An 18,965-nucleotide genomic window follows, 5' to 3' on the forward strand; every position below is an offset into this window, starting at 1 on the left:
GAGCATTGGGGTATTACAAAAGAAAGGCTTTAATTGAGCAATCTAGTTTGGAAGAAAACCCACATTTTAATGGTCAGAGAGCAAGAGGGTGGGGGTGAGGGGGAATTTCAAACAAAGACACTATTTAAAAAGCCTTAAACTGTCTTCTCAAAGGCTTGAAATAATTTGTTGGGAAACTTCAGACCCTTTACTTTTTTCCTCCCCTCCCTAAATAAAAACCAGATTTGTTAAAAGGAAAAAAGATCCAGTATTGTTAATTGTATTTCAGAAAGTGCCAGAGAGGGAAATATCCCTGTAGTTTTAAACACTGTCCCAAGAGGGAAATGGGCAAATACCCTGCTTCACATAAACAGTCTCAATGTACCATAAATAAACCTTTAAAGAATGAATTCCAGACAGTTTTGTTTAGTGCAGGATAAACTAAGAAAGGGAAGGACATGGCCCAGGGACTAGCCTGTGATCTGAGACCTTGTGGCATATGGGCAGGTATTTCTTCTTTCAGCTCTGTAAAAGTTTCTGGAAGACTTCAGCAGTTATTGTCTGGGGGAGTTAAGAATAGACAGTTTCCTATTTTTATTAGGAACTTCTGAGCACAGATTGCTTTCTCCAGAATGCATTTTATAACAGGAAACTGCTACTTAAGTATATAAAAATCAACTTTGTATACTACTGTATTTGATTAGTCATTTAGTTACTCTTAGAATAAGCCCTGTTAGGCCCTTTCCTTCGCATCTTTTCTACTGTGACTGACCAGAACAACCTGAAGGTGGCAGGATAATTCATACCAATAGACTGTATCTCAGCGTTTTCAAGTACAGGAGGCTAGAAAGCAGTGAATGACTAGGTGAAGATAATTTTTACTGAAGGGCCAGAATATTTCCTTGGTTCAGACAAAGCACATGAGCTACTCAGAAAGGGGATAGTACCTCCTGTGAGGGTGTTGACAAGTTAGTAAAGGTTTCAATATCTTTGCTACTATGTGGGTTCTTCTTCAGTGTTTGGTTGTAATGAGGAAGTTGGGGGTAAAAGCTTTCTGCCTTAAGCCTTTGTTTTTATCTCATTTCCTCTTTGAGAAGAAAGTAATGCTGAGAGTTGTGTTGACAAAACAAACTTGCTGCACTGATGTCCGTATCTGATTTCGCAGCATAATTATTGTGTGGCTCTAAGCAAAGCAGTTAGGCCTACTGGGCCTCAGTTTCTCCTCTCTCAGTGAAGTGAGGAAAATGGTGCATGCTCGCTCCATCAACACTCGTTACCTGGCTGGGTGTAGCATGTGTGAATGAATAGCAGGGAAGTTTTTCAGGAGAAATTATGTAAGCCTCCATTCTGGCCCTCATGCTTTCTACCTAACGGTTAGTTACTGTTGTGAAAATGAGCTTGTTCAAGTCCAAGATCTACTGATACCTAGCTACATGAATTTAGGCCATCCACTTAACATTTCTTTTTTATTTATTTAAAAAAATGAGAGTGTTAGGCTGAATTAACTTGAGGATGCTCTTAAGCTCTAAGATGTTTTGTTCTGAAATTATTTAGTAGGAGCTTACTAGTGATATTCCAAGGTACCAAAGCCTGTGGCCTTTTTTCTATCCTCATCTTTGTAGGGCCCTCTGCCACATTTGATAATGGTGACCTCCCTATACTTGATGTCTGTCCTTTCTGATTCTCCTCTTTATTCTTCTATTTGTTTCTCTGTGTCTTTTTTTACAGTTTTCTTTTACTCTACTCTTTCTCCTAACCCATATGTTTAAGGGCCATTCTTTTCTCTATGACTAAACTGTCTGGTCATATGACTTGTCCATTTAAAAAAAAATCACATTATTGATCTTTTATCTCCTCTAATTTTAGAAGCTCTTTATGTAAGTTTTGTCTTTGATATAAGTTGGAAGTATTTATTTCTTTGATTTTTTTATTTATCTTTGCTTTTAGTGTATGTTTTTCATTTTTAATCATAGAAAAGCTTTTATTTTTATATTGTCAAATTTATCAATCTTTTTTTGGTCTTCTTTTTTGAGTCACAAAATTTCCCTTCTCTCTGGTATAGAGAACTTTATCTCTGTTTTCTTCAATTATATGATTTCTTTTCAATTAAACATACTTTTGTTGAAAAAGAATTTAAGGCAGCCTAAAAGATTAAAAAATAATTGAGAAAATAAAATAGAAAATTCATTAAATTACAGATGATATTTTCATATAACATGATTTTCATTAAGTCGGGAATATGTAAATGTTTTAGTAGGTGTTATCAGACTAATAGATAGCCAAAATGAAAGAATAGAAAATTAAGTTTATTATTCACACTCTAATATTAAAGAATAAATTCCAAGTGGATCAAAGATTTATTATAATTATCATGAAATAGTGTTTTCATATTCAAAGAGCACACATATTTTGCATGTACTATGAAATCCTTGAAATAATGTTAAATAAAAGTCATGTTAAATAAAAATGTAATTGGAAAATAGACCATATCTAGAAATTGTTAACTGGCTTATAGCAGACCCTTACCAGCTGAGAACTATAAGAAAAGCCTAATAGAAAAAACCCCCCAAAAGTCTGTTTGAAAGTATTGGAAAGCTACCAAGAGATCCAGGACTTGGGGGCCCAAGATTTATGAGAGGAAGTAAACTTGATAGGGTAAGCCCAACATTTACTCTGCTTTTGTTCTTCAGAAATTCTTAATTTGTAAGTGATATGTGAAGAAAGGTAGGGAAGTCAAGCAAAAAGCAGTTGCCTAAAGGCAGAGAACCTGAGTAAAGTTTTGGCAGTCTCATGGGGCTTTCAAGCAAAAGTGGACTTCATTGCTCCTAAGTGAGTTGGTAATTGAGGGGCTAATGTCCTACAGAGAAGGTACAGGTAGAAAAGAGACCCCAATAGTCTGAGCCACTTTATTTCTTGAGGTAGGTGCTAATTTCTAAGCAACCTTGTCAGAGAGAAGACAAGCAAACAGTGGCAGCCAAGGGGTTGAAGAGCTACATAGACCTTTTAGCAGTTTTACAGTGCTGGGAGATTTAAAGTAGAGGAATGCAATTGGTTGTCATTCAAGACTGCTGAAGCACTACCCTAGGCCTTACAAAGACTAAGTAGACCAAGATTTACAGACTGAAATCCAGCCTTGAGTAAGCTCAAATCCTAAAACTAAAGACTCACCTAAACTTTGTAAGTTTTCATACAAAATGTTTTAATCACAAATTACAAGGCTTATCAAGAGAAAAAACAGACATTAGAAACAGACCCACAGATAAACCAGATGTTGGCAATACCAGGCACAGAATTTAAAATAACTGTAAAAATGTTCAAGAAGTTTACCAGAAAACCATAATTTATATTTTAAAATAATCAACTAATAAAGGAAAATTAAGGACCATATTTTTTCATGAACATAGAAGAAAGAAATCTGAACAAAATACCAGAAAATCAAATACAAATCAAAACCATAACCAAATTGGGTTTATCCCAGGAATGTAAGCTTAGTTTAACATCTTCAAAAAAATCATGTAATTCACCACATCAGAAAAATGAAAGAAGGAAAAAATGTGATTATCTCAACAGCTGCACAAGAACCTTTTGACAAAATTCAACATCCATTTACGATAACTCAGCAAACAAAAAATAGAAGAACTGCCTTAATCTGATAGAGTATATCTATAAAAAAGCTACAGTAAATATCATACTCAGTGGTGATACATTGAAAGCAAGGAAGGATGCACATTGTCTCCACTTTTGTTCAGTTTTTATACTGGAGATCCTAGCCAGTGCAATAGGGTGGAAAGAGTAAAAAATAATAATAATAAAAGATATAAGAACTAGAGAGGAAAATGAAAACTTTATTATTTGTAGAGTTAATTATTTGAGTATGTACCTAGAAAACCTAAAAGAATGTGCAGATAAGTTACTAAAATAAGTAAATTGAGCAAGGTCAAAAAGTCAGAGATAGTGTTCAAAAGTCATTTATATTTCTACATGTCAGCAACAATTATAGAGAAAAGGACAATTTGATGGATGCCATTTACAATAATGTTCAGAAAACATCAAACACAGTATCATTATCTACTATTGTCTAACAAATCATCCCAAAATTTAGTGGTTTAAAACAACCATTTCTTGGTTCACAATTCTGTGGGTCAGCGGTTTGGGTTGGACTTACCTGGGAGCTTCTCTGCTGGACTCACCTGTGGCTTTCATCCGGCTGCCTTCTGAGACTGAATGGTAGGAGATGACCTTATCACATGTCGGGAGGTTGGTGTTGGCTGTCAACAGACTTTCCCTTCACAGAGTCTCATGTTCAAGGAAGCTAGTCTTAGCTTCTTCACAATGTGGAAGCATTGAAAGGGCAGAGCAGAATCTCCAAGATCTCTTGAGGCCCAGGTTCAGAGGCTGTACCGTGTTATTTCTGCTTCATTTTATTGGTTGAAGCAAATTATAAGATAAGGGCAGATTCAAGTGGAAGAGAACTAGACTCCACTAATGGTAAAAGTTGCAAAGAATTTTATGGCCATTTTTAATCCATTACAGATATCTAGGAATAAATCCAACAAAGGGTATAGAAGACTTCTACACAGAAAATAATTAAATAGATAAAGGGACATACCATGTTAACGCATTGTAATATTCAATATTACAAAGTGTCATTTCACTTCAAATTGATCTATAGATTCAATGCAGTCTTGATGAAAATTCCAGCAATTTTTTTGTGGCAGATTTACAGGCTGCTTCTAAAATTTATTTGGAAATGAAAAGTGCGAGAAGTAACCAAGGTGATCCTGAAGAAAGAGAACGAAGTTAGAGAGTATATACTACTGGATTTCAGAAATTATTACGAAACTGCAGTAATTAAAACACTGTGATATTTGCAGAAGGCAGAATGAAATGAAACAAAAAAGAGAAGGCAGAAACGGATACATAAATACAATCACTTATGACAAAATTTACACTATATTAAAATAGGGGAAAGGATAATCATTTCAACATATTACTTAAGTCAATTAGATATCTATCTGGAAAAAATGAATCTTGAACTCTATACCATGTATGTAAAAATCAAGTCCAGATATATTAAAGATTTAAATATGAAGAGTAAAACAATAAAAACTCTATAGGTAAACATATGGGAATATCTTTATGACCTTGGTGTAGGTAACAATTTTTTAAGTGTATTTTTTTATTGAAGTATGTTTGATATACAATATTATATTGGTTTCAAATATACAACACAGTGATTCAACAGTTACACACATCACGTCACCCCACTAGTGTCGTTACTGTCAACATAGAAAGAGGTGTTACAGAACCACTGACTATATTCTCCATGCTGCTCTTCATCCCCATGACCAACTTGTACTGTGATTGAGATTTTTGTGCCTCTTTATCCCCTTCATCTGTCCCATCCACCTGCCTCATCCCCTCCCCCATGGTAACCACCAGTCACTTCTCAGTGTCTCTGAGTCTACTGCTGTTCTGTTCATTTTGTTTTGTTTTGTTTTTAGATTCTACATGCAAGTGAAATCACATGGTATTTGTCGTTCTCGGCCTGTCTTATTTCACTCAGTGTAATACCCTCTAGGTCCATCCATGTTGTTGTAAATGGCAGGATTTCTTTCTTTTTTATGGCTGAATAATTTTCCATTGTGTATATGTGCCACATCTTCTTTATCATCTTTTGATGGACACTTTGGTTGCTTCCATATCTTGGTCATTATAAATAATGTGGCAGTAAACATAGGGGTACATATATCTTTTCAAATCAGAGATTTTTTTCTTTAGGTAAATTCCTAGAAGTAGAGTTACTGGGTCATATGGTATTTCTATTTTTAGGTTTTTGTGGAACCTCCATAGTGTCTTCCACAGTGGTTGTACCAATTTACATTCCCACCAACAGTGTAGGAGGGTTCCCATTTCTCCGCATCCTCACCAACACTTGTTATTTCTTATCTTTTGTATAGTGACCATTCTAACTAGTGTGAGGTGTTATCTCATTGTGGCTTTGATTTGCATTTCCCTGATGTTAGCTTCTTTTCATGTGCCTGTTGGCCATCTGTATTTCTTCTGTTCAGGTTCGCCACCCAGTTTTTAACTGGGTTATTTGTTTTTTTTTGGCTTGAGGTTTGTGAGTTCTTTATATATCTTGGATGCTAACCCCTTATTGGACAAATCATTTACAGATATATTCTCCCATACTGTAGGTTGCCTTTTTGTTCTGCTGATGGTGTCCTTTGCTGTACAGAAGCTTTTTAGTTTGATGTAGTCCTACTTGTTCATTTTTGCTTTTGTTTCTCTTGCCTGGAGTGATATATCCAGAACAAATTGCTCCTGCTTATGTTCAAGATATTTTTGCCTGTTTTATAGTTTCATGAATTACAGGTCTTTAATCCACTTGGAGTTTACTTGTATGTATGGAGTTAGACAGTAATTCAGTGTCATCTCTTGCATGTAGTGTCCAGTTTTCCCAGCACCATTTATTGAAGAGACTATCTTTTCCTCGTTGTATATCCATGGCTCCTTTATCATATATTTATTAATTGGCTATATATGTATGGGTTTCTTTCTGGCCTCTCTGTTTTGTTCCATTAATCTATGGCTCTATTCTTGTGCCACTATCATACTGTTTTAATTACTGCAGATTTGTAGTATAGCTTGAAGTCAGGATGTGTAATACCCCCAGCTTTGTTCTTCTTTCTCAAGATTGCATTGGCTTTTGGGGGTCTTTTGTGGTTCCATATGAATTTTAAGATTCTTTGCTCTTGTTCCTTGAAACTGCCATTGGTATTTTGATGGGGATTGCGCTGAGTCTGCAAATTGCTCTTAACAGGATGGTCACTTTGATAGGTGAGCATTTTTATGCATGAGCGTGGGATAGATTTCCATTTATTTGTGTCTTCAATTTCTCTCATCAGTGTCTTACAGTTTTTAGAGTACAGGTCTTTCACCTCCTTGGTTAGCTTTATTCCTAGGTTGTTGTTTTTTTTTTTTTTACACAGTTGTAAATGGAATTGTTTTCCTGAGGTCTCTTTCTCATAGTTTGTTGCTAGTATATAGGAAGGCAACAGATTTCAGTATAATGATTTTGTATCCTGCAATTTTGTTGAAACCACTTACTAGTTCTAGTAGTTTTTTGCTGGAGTCTTTAGAGTTTTCTATATATAATATGTCCTCTGCAAATAGTGACAGTTTAATTTCTTCCTGACCAATATGGGTGCTTTTATCTCATTTTCTTGGCTGATTGCCTTGGCTAGGTATTTTGAACTGTTGTATTTTTGTTTTCATTTGTCTCCAAGTATTGCTTGTTTCCTTTTTGATTTGTTCATTGATCCATTGATTATTTAGAAGCATGTTGTTTAGCCTCCATGTATTTGTGGGGTTTTTTGTTTTTTTCATGTAATTGATTTCTATTTTCATACCATTGTGATCTGAAAAGATGCTTGATACAATTTCAATCTTTTCAAATTTATTGAGGCTCTTTTTGTCCTAATATGTGATTTTTTTCTAGAGAACATTCCATGTGCACTTGAGAAAAACATGTATCCTGTTGCTTTTGGGTGGAATGTTCTGTGTATATATATGTTAAGTACAGCTGATCTGATGTGTTTCCTTGTTTTCTGGATGATCTGTCCATTAATGTAACTGGGTGTTAAAATCCCCTAATATGATTGTACTGCTGTACATTTTCCCCTTTAGTTCTGTTAATGTTTGTTTTACATACTTAGATGCTCCTGTGTTGAGGTGCATATATATTTACAAGTTATATCCTCTTGTAGGATTGATCTTTTATCATTATGTAATGTCCTTCTTTGCCTCTTGTTATTTTCTTTATTTTGAAGTCTATTTTGTCTGATATAAGTACTACTACTCTTGCCTTTTTCTCCCTTTTATTTGGATGAAATAACTTTTTCCATCCCTTCACTTTAAATCTGTATATGTTTTGAGGTCTGAAATGAGTCTCTTGTAGGCAGCATATAGATGGGTTTTGTTTCTTTGTCTATTCTGTTATCCTATGACTTTTGATTGGTGCTTTTGGTCTATTTACATTTAAGGTAATTATTGATAGATATATACTTACAGCCATTTTATGAATCATTTTCTGGTTGTTTTTGTAGTTCCTCTCTATTCTTTCTTCCACTCTTGTCTCCTGTACTTCCAGCAGTCTACTATTCTTCCCCTCCATTGTATTTTTCATTTCAGTTATTGTGTTCTCCAGCTTTGAGTGGCTCTTTTTCAAATCTTCTCTTTGTTGAAGTTCTCACTAAGATCGTCATTCTTTAATCCCAGGTCAGTGAGCATCTTTATGACTGTTACTTTGAAATCTTTATCGAGAATATTGGTCATCTCCACTTCATTTAGCCCTCTTTCTGATGTCTTATTTTGTTATTTTGTTTGGAACGTACTCCTTTGCCTCCTCATTTTGTCCAGATTTCTGGTTTTCTTACTTTGTTTTACATAGAGCCACTATGCCTCCTGGTCTAGAAAGTAATGGCTTTACAACATGGAGGTTCCTCAAAAAACTAAAACTAGAAATACTCTGACCCAGTAATCCCAATCCTAGGAATTCACCTGAAGGAAACAAGATGCCTGATTCAAAAAGACAGATGCACCCCTATGTTTATCACAGCACTATTTACAGTAGCCAAGATATGGAAGCAACCTAAGTGTCCGTTGGTAGAGAATGGATAAAGAAGATGTGGTGCATACACACAATGGAATATTATTCAGCCATAAGAAGAAAACAAATCCTACCATTTGCAACAACATGGATGGAGCCAGAGAGAATTATACTCAGTGAAATAAGCCAGGTGGAGAAAGACAAGTACCAAATGATTTCACTCAAGGAACGAAACAGCAGCAGACTCACAGACTCCAAGAAGGGACTAGGGGTTGCCGAAGGGGAGTGAGGGAGAAGGGGCTTTAGGAGCATTATAATTAGCACACGTAATATAGGTAGGTCATGGGGAAGGCAGTATAGCATGGAGAAGACAATAACTCTATAGCATCTTACTATGTTAAAGGACAGTGACTGCAATGGGGTGTGGTAGGGGGACTTAATAATATGGGTGAATGTTGTAACCACAATGTTGCTCATGTGAAACCTTCTAAAGAGTGTATATCAATGATACCGTAATATAAAAAAAAAGAAAGTAATGGCCTTATGAAGAAGGTGTCCTGTGGTGCCCGAGAGCTCAAGACTCTTCTCACCAGTTCCTGGTTCTCCTTCATGGTAGAGCCGTAGTTGCTGTTGGTGGGCTGTGGGCAGGGCTGTCTTTTGCCTGCCTGATCTCTGTCAGCAGAGACTAATTGCTTGTGCCCTTTGCGTGCCAGGCAGCACTTCTGCTGGGATTGTTGTAGGCAGCACTGCCCTCTGCCTGCTGGGCAGCAGTGGCGGCTGCTGCTGGGCCAGTGGAGTAGGTGTGCAGGGGAGCACTGCTGTGGGGCTGAGCCACCAGCAAGGGAGATAAAGCTTTTGGAGCTGGCTCCTGCGAGCACCCAACCAGTGGGCTGAAGCAGGGCTGGGGAAGTATCATCCACCTGCCCTTCCTCCTCTGGAGAGAGCTCCCTCTGACCCTCACCCCTCTGGCACACTTCCTGCTGCTTATAAATCTTTCAGACTGCCGCCTCTATATTGGGTCTCAGCAGGACCAGTGGAGCGTGCCTGTCCTCCACAAGCAGTAGGAGTCTGAGCCTCCCAGAGTGCTCCGGCTCTCTGAGCCCCATTAATCACTGAAGCCCAATCCAATGTGGACTTCTGTTCCCAGAGTGGATTTCCGGGCCAGGGGTGCAGTATTCCTGCATACTTCCTCCCTCCCTGCTGAGTTCCTCTCCCTTCTGCATGTGGGCTGCGATGGGGGAAGGCCTTGGGTGCCCATCAATAGCAGCTCTGCCGCTGTTCTCTTAACGTGGTCTTCTCTTCTTCACCAGGTGCAGATGGTCTGTTCTGCAGTCTTTGGGTATTTTTTAGGGTTAGTTGTATTTGCTGTAGTTGTTTCCTTGCTGTGTACATGAGAGGAGGTTTCTGCCTTGCCTTCCTTACTCTGCCATTGTTTCCTAGGAATCTCTCTAAATAACAATTTCATAACAAGGACACAGAAAGCTCTTACCAGAAAGGAAGAGATTGATAAGTTGGATTTCATTAAAACTAAGAATGTCTGCTCATCAAAAAAACACTCTTCAAAGACTATTAAGACAAGTCAGAATGGGAGAAGATAATTTGTACTAATACATGTATTCAACAGAAGACTTGTGTACAGATTGTGTAAGAAAAACTACAAAGCAATAAGAAAAAAATGAGCAAAAAACTTGAGTGGGCACTTAACAAAAAAAGATATCCAAATAGCCAACATGTGTATTAAAAGGTGTTCACTCCTGTTCTTCAACAGGAAAATGGAAATCAAAACCACACTGAGATACTATTTGTTTCTTAAAAAGCTACTTGTACCAGGTGTTGATGAGGATGTAGAATAACAGGAGTGTATTCTAGTCTGTTTTCATAGACAGCTGAAGGGAGTGTAAACCAGTTCAACTGCTTTGGAAAACTATAGATTTTCAAATAAAGATTGAAAATTCACATTCTTTATGACCCAGCAGTTCCACTCCCAGGTATATATTCAAGAAAAATGCATACAAATGACATGTCCCCAAAATGCCCCAAAAGACATGTCCAAGAATGTTCATTGCAGCATTAATCATAATAGCAAAAAATCTGAAGCAGTACAACTGTTAATCAACAGCAATGGCTAAATAAATTGTGTTGTATTCTTGTGTTGGAAAACTATGTAGCAAAGAATATTAAACTGCAGCTACATGCAACAGCCTAGTGAACCTCACAGACTTAATGTTGACTGTGAAAGATCCCGTATAGCAAAGTCCATACTGATGATTTCAATGTATAAAATTCCAATCACAAAAAACTAATCTGTGGTAATAGAAGGTCAGGATCATGGTTACCATCGGGGAGAACAGAGTAGTGACTGGGAGTCCACAAATGGCGAGGGAGATGCTTCCAAGATGGGGAGGTAATCTACTTTATGGTGGTGGTCATGTGGTTGTGTTCACTCTGGGAAAAGTCACTCAAGTGTACATTTGGTTAGTACACCTTTATGTGTGTATACGTAAGTCCAAAAATAAAACACAACAAACATACAGATACAAAACAAATTAGAATTAAGCTGTGAAGCTAATAGTGTGTATTTCTATGTGATATACATTGCTTTGGGTGATCTATATATTTTTTCCAAATGTTTTTACTTTTATAATTGTGGGAAAATCCTTGTCTGTAAATATCAAAACCTTGATTCCTATTGGAAGGTTGACATGACTTGTACCTTTCATGGAATTCAGAATTATAGTACCCTGGAGTGCCATCATATAGCTAAAGTGTGTCATTTCCTTTCTTCCCAAACCAGGCCCTAAAAAGTACCTTGGGATTTCCATTGATTCGGTTTGAAGATGCTGTGATTAATCTAGATCCATTCACTCGGGTGCATCCCTATGAGACCAAGGAGTTCATCATCAATGATATCCTCAAACATTTCCAGGAGGTGAGCTTTGGAGAAGTACTTAGTGGCTAGGGCATAAGCAGAATGTTTGTTTTAGTTGTTTGGAAATTTTGGTTACCAAGACACTACTATTGAGAACCCAGTGAACATTTCAGCTCTGATTCTTGTGTTGTGGGTCAGGTCACAGCCCATGAAGCCCATACACATCACGAAAATCCTGAAGAATGCATTTGATTTATGAGCTATTAGATTTGCCCTTCAGAGAACTAGTCTCAGGGGCTTCCACTAGACTAGTCACAACTTGTAAGGGTTTAATTGATGCTTCAATGATAACAAAATACTGTGATCTCTATTTACTGGGCATGGGTCTACTTTTAGCAACCACACCAGTGTTCGTAGAGCCAATAAGATCCTGCCCTAGAGTTGAACTTAAAACTTTTTAAAATCAAATTGGACATACTTCATTTTATGTTTATTATCCAGACTGCAAAGACCAAAATATAAAGCCAAGGCATACTTTTTGATGAATAGATAGGTCAAGATCATATCAAATTTGTTAGTTGCCAAAGTTAAAATATATCCTCTTCTAGCTTCCTTTTCTCTTTCCTCTGAGCCATCTCCTCCCTCTCTTCCTCTGCTTCCTTCCTTGACTTTTCTAGTCATATTTCAAACTGAACAGTAAGGAGAGTGACGTAGCAGGTCTCACTGGAACCTGGGGTCAGTAAGTGGAGGCCCAGAGAGTGGGGGTCACTTGATGGATCTGAATATGCCCTCCGCCAGCACCACCCACTCCACAGAGTATGAGGGGACTACAGATTTACCCCCTCCCTCACAGCAGTTCACCCCAATTCCTTGTTGGGGGAATGATGGGAAAGAGAGTATGATATATATGTTCAGAAATATTTGTAAAGAATATTTCCTGTCTCATAGCTCTTCTTATTTTTCTAAGTGGCTTTGAAGAGTATTTATAAGCAATATTATTGAAAGTAATCTCTTGGGATGTGTGTACTGGGAGAAGTTTAGGTGGAGCTTATGAAAGCACAGGAGCTTGCAGTTGAGAATTAAAAGGTAACTGTTGGTGTTGATGGGAATAGAGGACAAGGAAGATTTCTAACCCTTTTGCTTGGGACACTCTACCTGCAAATCTAAACTGGTTTTCTTCTTTTCTCCCTACTCCCATTGGCAGGAACTCCTCAGCCAGGCAGCTAGGATCCTGGGATCAGTGGACTTTCTTGGCAATCCCATGGGGCTTCTGAATGATGTATCTGAAGGGGTTACTGGACTGATAAAGTATGGAAATGTTGGAGGCCTTATCAGAAACGTGACACATGGAGTATCAAACTCTGCTGCTAAGGTAAGGAAACAGCGGTGAAATTCAATTGTAATTAACCTCCTGAGTTCTCTGCTCTACTGTAATGCCTCGCGTGGCTGCCTTTCCCTCCCCTTTGGTAAGCTGGTACCCAGTCCATTAAGTTTACCTCTGAAATACCTCTCCTTCCTTCTCTCCACTACCACTGCCTCCTTCTAGGTTCTGGCTATCTGCTCCCTGGGCCACTACAATCACTTCCTGACCCCAGGACTTCATTGCATCTTTCAAAGTGCCACCAGAAGGAACTCACTTTTTAAAACAGAATTTGATTGTGCCATTCTCCTGCCTAGAATCTACCAGTTATTCCCCACAGTGTACAGGATAAGTCCAAACTGAAATGCAGTCTTCAGGAGTTGAAGCAGCCCCTCAGGTCATCTAAATCCAGCAATGGAGGGGCAATGGTGTAATTCTTCCGTGTCTTGCTGTCTAGTGGCTTTTTTGTTCATTGGCCTCCTGTTCTGTGGACTTCTGTTGTTCTACACTTTATTTTTCGGCAGGAGCTAATTTTAAGTGTGAAGCTGGAAAAGGTGAAGATAGTTGAATTTTTATTTATGGTTTTTTGTTTGGCTTGCTTTGGTTTCTTGTGTATGATTCTTTTACTTGTTGACACACAGATATGAATGGTTCAAAAAATATGTTCATCTAGAAAAACTGACTCCAACCAGAAATGCAGAATAGGTTTCAATGAGCTTAGATTTCCTGTAAGGTAGAAGTAAGGCATTGTCCACATTTTTAACCCAAGTTAAGGGGCTGGATAAAAACTTGGAACCATCCCAAGTAAATTTGTGAGGCCAGAGCAGTGATGAAACCTAGGATTTCTCAGAAACAGCTTTAAGTGGAGAGCCTCTAATCTTGCCTGGGTAGTGCTTTTCTGTGGGTTTCTCAGCATGAATCCAAACCTTGCAAAGCACCTTCAAAGCCTGGGTTGTCCAGTATCACAATTATGGCTGTCAGCCCAGCAGGCTGGATACAATGGCTGGAGTTGCTCTTTAATGACATAGGAAAAGCCCTAATGATCTCTGCTTTCCTCTCCTTCCCACCAACTTCACAAACTTTCCTTTTAGAGACGGACCTTTTCATGACTGACTCAGGTTGGAGAAAGCACCTGCACTCTCTGTTTATTGACTGTAGAGCATTTGTTCGAGTGAAATGACAGGTGCATTTGGGCTGCAGGTCATGAAGGTGTAAAAATCGCTTTATCTTAAAGAGACTTTAATGGTGCCACATAGGAATATATCTCGAAGAGCAGCTAAGAAAGTGGAGTTGCGTGACATTTCTTTATTGCATGGTGTTCATGGTAAGGATGTGTGAAAGCTGGGATTTATTCCTGTTTTCTAAACTGTTTTCTAGAGATGATAGTTTTCTAGTCAGATCAGTTTTTTCAATACTATATTATATTAAAACAGACCAAAAGTGTACCATTTACCTGTGGTTCAAAATCGGCAACACTCTTATAGAGGAAGGGTGAAAGGTAAAGGCAAGAGATGCTTTCTGAATCATGATTTGGAAACACTTGGGTTCAAAGTCTGAGTGAGCGTGCACATTTCTGCCTTGAGTCATTTCTTAAGCTGCCTTTGGCCCTTTACCCCTGATGGCGACATGAGCCACCACAGTGGCGGTGCAGAGTCCTCAGCACTCTCGTTTTAGCTGCTAAGCTTGTTATAACCAAGTGCACATAGATTTTCAGTTGTAGATACCCTGCTTAAAGGTTCTATTTCATTTTTAAAAATTCTGATTAACAGGAAATTCTCCTTGGTTTTATGATTCTTTTCTTTGTTTTTGTACTCCCAGGCTTTGCTTTAATTTGAAAAATAAATACACCTATGGTTTATTGAGAGGCCTTCCTCAATCAAAATAGAAGTATACTTACTTCACAGGCTTACTGTGAGAATAAAATGAGATATTGTGTTATGAAAACTTTGAAAAGTATAGACTGAACAAGAGGAAGGGTCTTCTTCACTTTGACCATTATATTTGCATCGGTAAAATGTTCAGATTTTCGCCACCAGGAAACCATTAAGGCTCTTGAAATGAAAGCCATTGTATTACCGTCTACCATTGGGGAATGTCTTGGGCACAGGTTGGGAGACTGAACTCCATCTGGGCCAGTGTGGTTGTTAGGAACCCTCTGTAACTAGCCTTTGGCTGAGGATGAGGATGTTGGAAACTTGCCTGCGACTTCTCCACGGGTGAGACTTTATATAGGTTTCTCCAGAGTTTCCCCGCACCATCCAGAGTTGGCCCTTTCTTTATCCTTCCTCATTTATGGAAGTCTCCTTTGTTTCCTGGTTCTACTGTTTCCCCTGGAAAATAGTTTTTGAAGCTTGAAAGGGTCAACATGAGAATATAACTTAAGCAGAAAGAAAGGGCAGAATACTTCTTACTCCACCCTCACTCCCGGATCTCTGTGAACCTGGGTGGCAGGGACCATGCATTTTACTGGATATCGTGCTCTGGATCATCTTTGGATTTGCATAAAGTACTGCTTTCCAAGACCTGAGGCCTCTTTAATGGGAACCCTGCTCCCCATGTGGTTGGTGTCCTTCTTTTTATATTTCTCTTGCCTATAATAAGCTAATCAGTGTTGGCACCATGGGCTGCTATTCAGAGGAATTGCTATGTAATTTATTTTGATACCAAAAACTTTGGATGTATTATAAAAATTAGTCCATATATCTCTAAGATGAGAAAGCAAAGAAACTTAAAATTACCACTGTACATTGGAAATGGCCACATCTGTTATTCTGCATGTGATTAGTTTGGCTAAAGATCTCCATTTTCTTGTAATTTTTTGTGTGTTGAAATCAGACCTTTAATGTTACTTGGGGGGAGTGTTGTGTTTGCTTTTCTATGTATACAAGAGAAGTTTGAGGAAGTGCAAATGACCACAGCAATGAGCTGTCGGCCTGTGGGAACTATTCCTTTAAGGAGTGCCTGAGTTCCCGTGATTAAAGACATGGGCCAGGGAAGACAGAACTGCAGCTCTGAGCCCAGCCAGCCAGCCAGCCAGCCCCGCTTGGCTGCAGGGACCCCAGGGCTTTAACCTTGGTTGATGGGCTTTGAGGGGAGAACTCAACAAATCTCTTGAAATTAATTATAAACATTGTATGTATGTGTATTTTTCTGGAGGAAGAATCTGAAGTTTTTATTGGATTGTCAGGCTCCTGCCTCTCTTATTGTAGATGTAGGCTTGTGCACTGAAGAGAGTTTATACCTGGGTTCTAATCCCTTGCTACCTTTAAATAATCTTTTTCTCTGTTAATGTTAATCTTGTTAATCTTTACCTATGAAAAAATGATGGCAATTTCCCGTCCCACTGACCTGAGGAGAAAAAAGAGGTAAAGTTTGCGAAAACACAAGTTAAAAGGGAATTCATTATGTTGCTAAGGTTAAAGATCTGCAGGTCTTAGTTATCTGTGGATGGATGCTGTGAATTACGCACAGCGAAATTTTAATTTCAGATCTGGGATATCTACTCTGGAATTTCTCGTTATATTTTTATAATAAATTATATTTATAATAAATTATATTGCTTAATTTCTGTAATATTAGTCTCAAGGAAGTATAAGAAATATCCTATGCCCTTTACCCCTTTATTTCTCTTAATCTTTTCTTCTCATTCACCCAACCCCCAGAAATCAGGTTATACATTCCAGAGCTAAAGTGATACGGTTTAGGGATTAGCCATCAAGCTGTAAGCATATATCCCATGACTCCCTCACCTAGATCTTAGCAAAATGACGCTAACCCTTTGAGTAGAACCTCTAAGATCTGGTCCCCTCCCTGAAATGATTGCCTCTGGAGTCTTTTCTAAGAATATGATTTATTTAAGTATATTATTATTATTATTATTAAAGTATCATTGATAAACAGTCTTACGAAGGTTTCACATGAGCAACATTTTGGTTACAACATTCACCCATATTATCAAGTCCTCCCACATGCCCCAATGCAGTCACTGTCCAGCAGCATAGTAAGATGCTATAGTCACTACTGGTCTTCTCTGTGCTATGCTGCCTTCCCTGTGCCCCCCCTACATTATGTATGCGAATTATAATGCCCCTTAATCCCCCTCTCCCTCCCCACCTGCCCTCCCCCAGTGCTTCCCTCTGGTAACTGCTAGTCCCTTCTTGGAGTCTGTGAGTCCGCTGCTGTTTTGTTCCTTCAGTTTTGCTTTGTTGTTATACTTTAAGGATATTATTTATTTAAGGATTTATTTAAGAATATTAGACTCAATTCCCTTCTGTCTGTGATTATCATGTAATATTTCCATATACTTACAGTAAAACTGCATAGTTATTCTAAAAAAAAAGTTCTTTTCAAAATAAGAAAATCTCAGATGTTAACAATAGAGCAAATGTTCCATTCTTTTCTCTGCCCCATAGAAACTCAGTGTTTGCTCTGTGCAGCTGTCATCTGGTCTTCTTAAGGGAAGAAAGCCAATAGCATACTTAATTTCTTCCAGCAAAGGAGAGGAGCGCTTTTCGTCATCACAATGGAACCTCTGCTCGGGTCTGTCCCACTTTGCATCCCTCTCTGTATCTTTATCAAGATGGTATAGACTGCTTTTGATCCTGGCTACCTTTCTGACTCCATGTGTGTTTTGAGTCTATGCTTATGAATGCACATATTTTAATAATTTTCTCTGTTTTTAATGGAAAGTATTTTCATCAGTCAGCTTTTCATGGAAATTAGAAGTCATGGTTCATTATTTGCTACATGTTAATTTTACTGACAACTTTTGCAGTTGTATGGTAGGTTTACTTCTTTCTCCTTTGCTTTTTGGCATTTATTTCTATCAAGCCCAAATTACCCAGCTCAAATCCTACAGATCTAAATTTTTGTCATGGAGATGTGAATTTGTCAGTTTTTACTTAACATTTTATTCTATGTAATTTTAGCCTTTGCTTTAGTGTTATAAATCAGTTGTTATGAGTTAGATAAAGATCTAATAGTTTTATATTATTTCGCAGTGCAGATAGCATCAGTAGAAAAAAGCTGAAGTAGCCTGCTTCGCTATGGGTCATATACTAACTTATAAGCATTTATGGCAACACCTTCGGTTTGTCAGGCCTTGTGAGGGACCTTTACATGCACTGTCTTATGTATGATGCATTCAGTCTATTCTTCAGATCAGGGAACTGAGTCTTAGGGAGTTAATTTTTTTCAAGGTCATACAACTAGAAATGATAGGGCTGGATTTGAAAGCAAGTCCAGCTAATTCTAGAGGCTCTGTTTTTTCCCTTACTGATGTTTTTCCTTTGTGTGTGTAAAGCTTTCTTCAAGATACTGTGGAGAATATAAAAAAAAATTATTACTGCTAACTTCCCAGCAGAGAAGCTTATTATTTGACATCACTGTGTTAGCTGGTAAAGTAATGACCATCATGTCATCTGTGTCATCAGGTGGGCCCTCAAGGAATGGTGGTGGGCCGTGGTCATTCTTGTGTTAGATTGGTCATGCCCATCAATGACCATCACCATGTCCTTTGCAGGCGGTAAGAAACTGGGTGGTTGCAAACGTCGTGTTACTCATGTGATAGCATTTGATCAACAAAATAACTTGGTCAGTATGTAGGATAGCCCCATTATAGTGTTAGCCCCATTACAGAAATGAAGAAACGAGGCCCGAAGATGATATGACTTACCCACGGTCAGCCTGTTAATTGAAGAGCTAAGACCCGATCCTCTGCACTTGTGTGTTGATTCTCTTGTTTAGTTACACTTCTGAGATATCGCTAACTTCTTGATTCGTTCCAGACATGTGTCTATATATTAAAAAACAAACAAACAGGAAAACAAGAAAGCTTTAATGAGAACTGTCTAAAGACATATACAAGTAAGGTAAATGAGACAGGAAAAGAATAAGAAAGAGAAATTAAGACTGTTCAGATATTTCAGTGGAAAACCTAGCTAAGACTTTAGATAATATCCATTTCTTTGGCCTCTATTTGGGATACAGCATGTGGAGGAACCACTTCTCTTCCAAGAAAACTTTTCCCTGACCATTTGTGCCCAGGAAACCAGATCTGGGGCATAGCAGTGATCCAGTGGAAACTGACTTCCATGTCCCAGCACCCAGAGATTCTCAGGCAGCCCCTGCCATTAACCAACTTC

The 18,965-nt window shown here is 38.2% G+C and overlaps 1 protein-coding gene across 12 annotated transcripts in view; it reads left to right on the forward strand.

Moving 5' to 3' along the window:
- The window catches only part of VPS13D (vacuolar protein sorting 13 homolog D), a 277,290-nt gene that overhangs the window by 173,447 nt on the left and 84,878 nt on the right, over positions 1 to 18,965 (forward strand). For all 12 annotated transcript variants that reach the window (XR_012129991.1, XR_012129992.1, XM_073233217.1 and 9 more), the window contains 2 exons: positions 11,388 to 11,522; positions 12,667 to 12,834. Coding sequence is in view for 10 of the 12 variants with exons in the window: in XM_073233217.1 (XP_073089318.1) it covers positions 11,388 to 11,522; positions 12,667 to 12,834 (303 nt within the window). In the remaining 2 variants the exon portion in view is untranslated. The remainder of the gene's footprint in view (positions 1 to 11,387; positions 11,523 to 12,666; positions 12,835 to 18,965) is intronic.

The sequence above is a fragment of the Manis javanica genome, chromosome 4 (assembly GCF_040802235.1).
Source record: "Manis javanica isolate MJ-LG chromosome 4, MJ_LKY, whole genome shotgun sequence".
In the NCBI taxonomy this organism is placed as follows: Eukaryota; Metazoa; Chordata; class Mammalia; order Pholidota; family Manidae; genus Manis; species Manis javanica.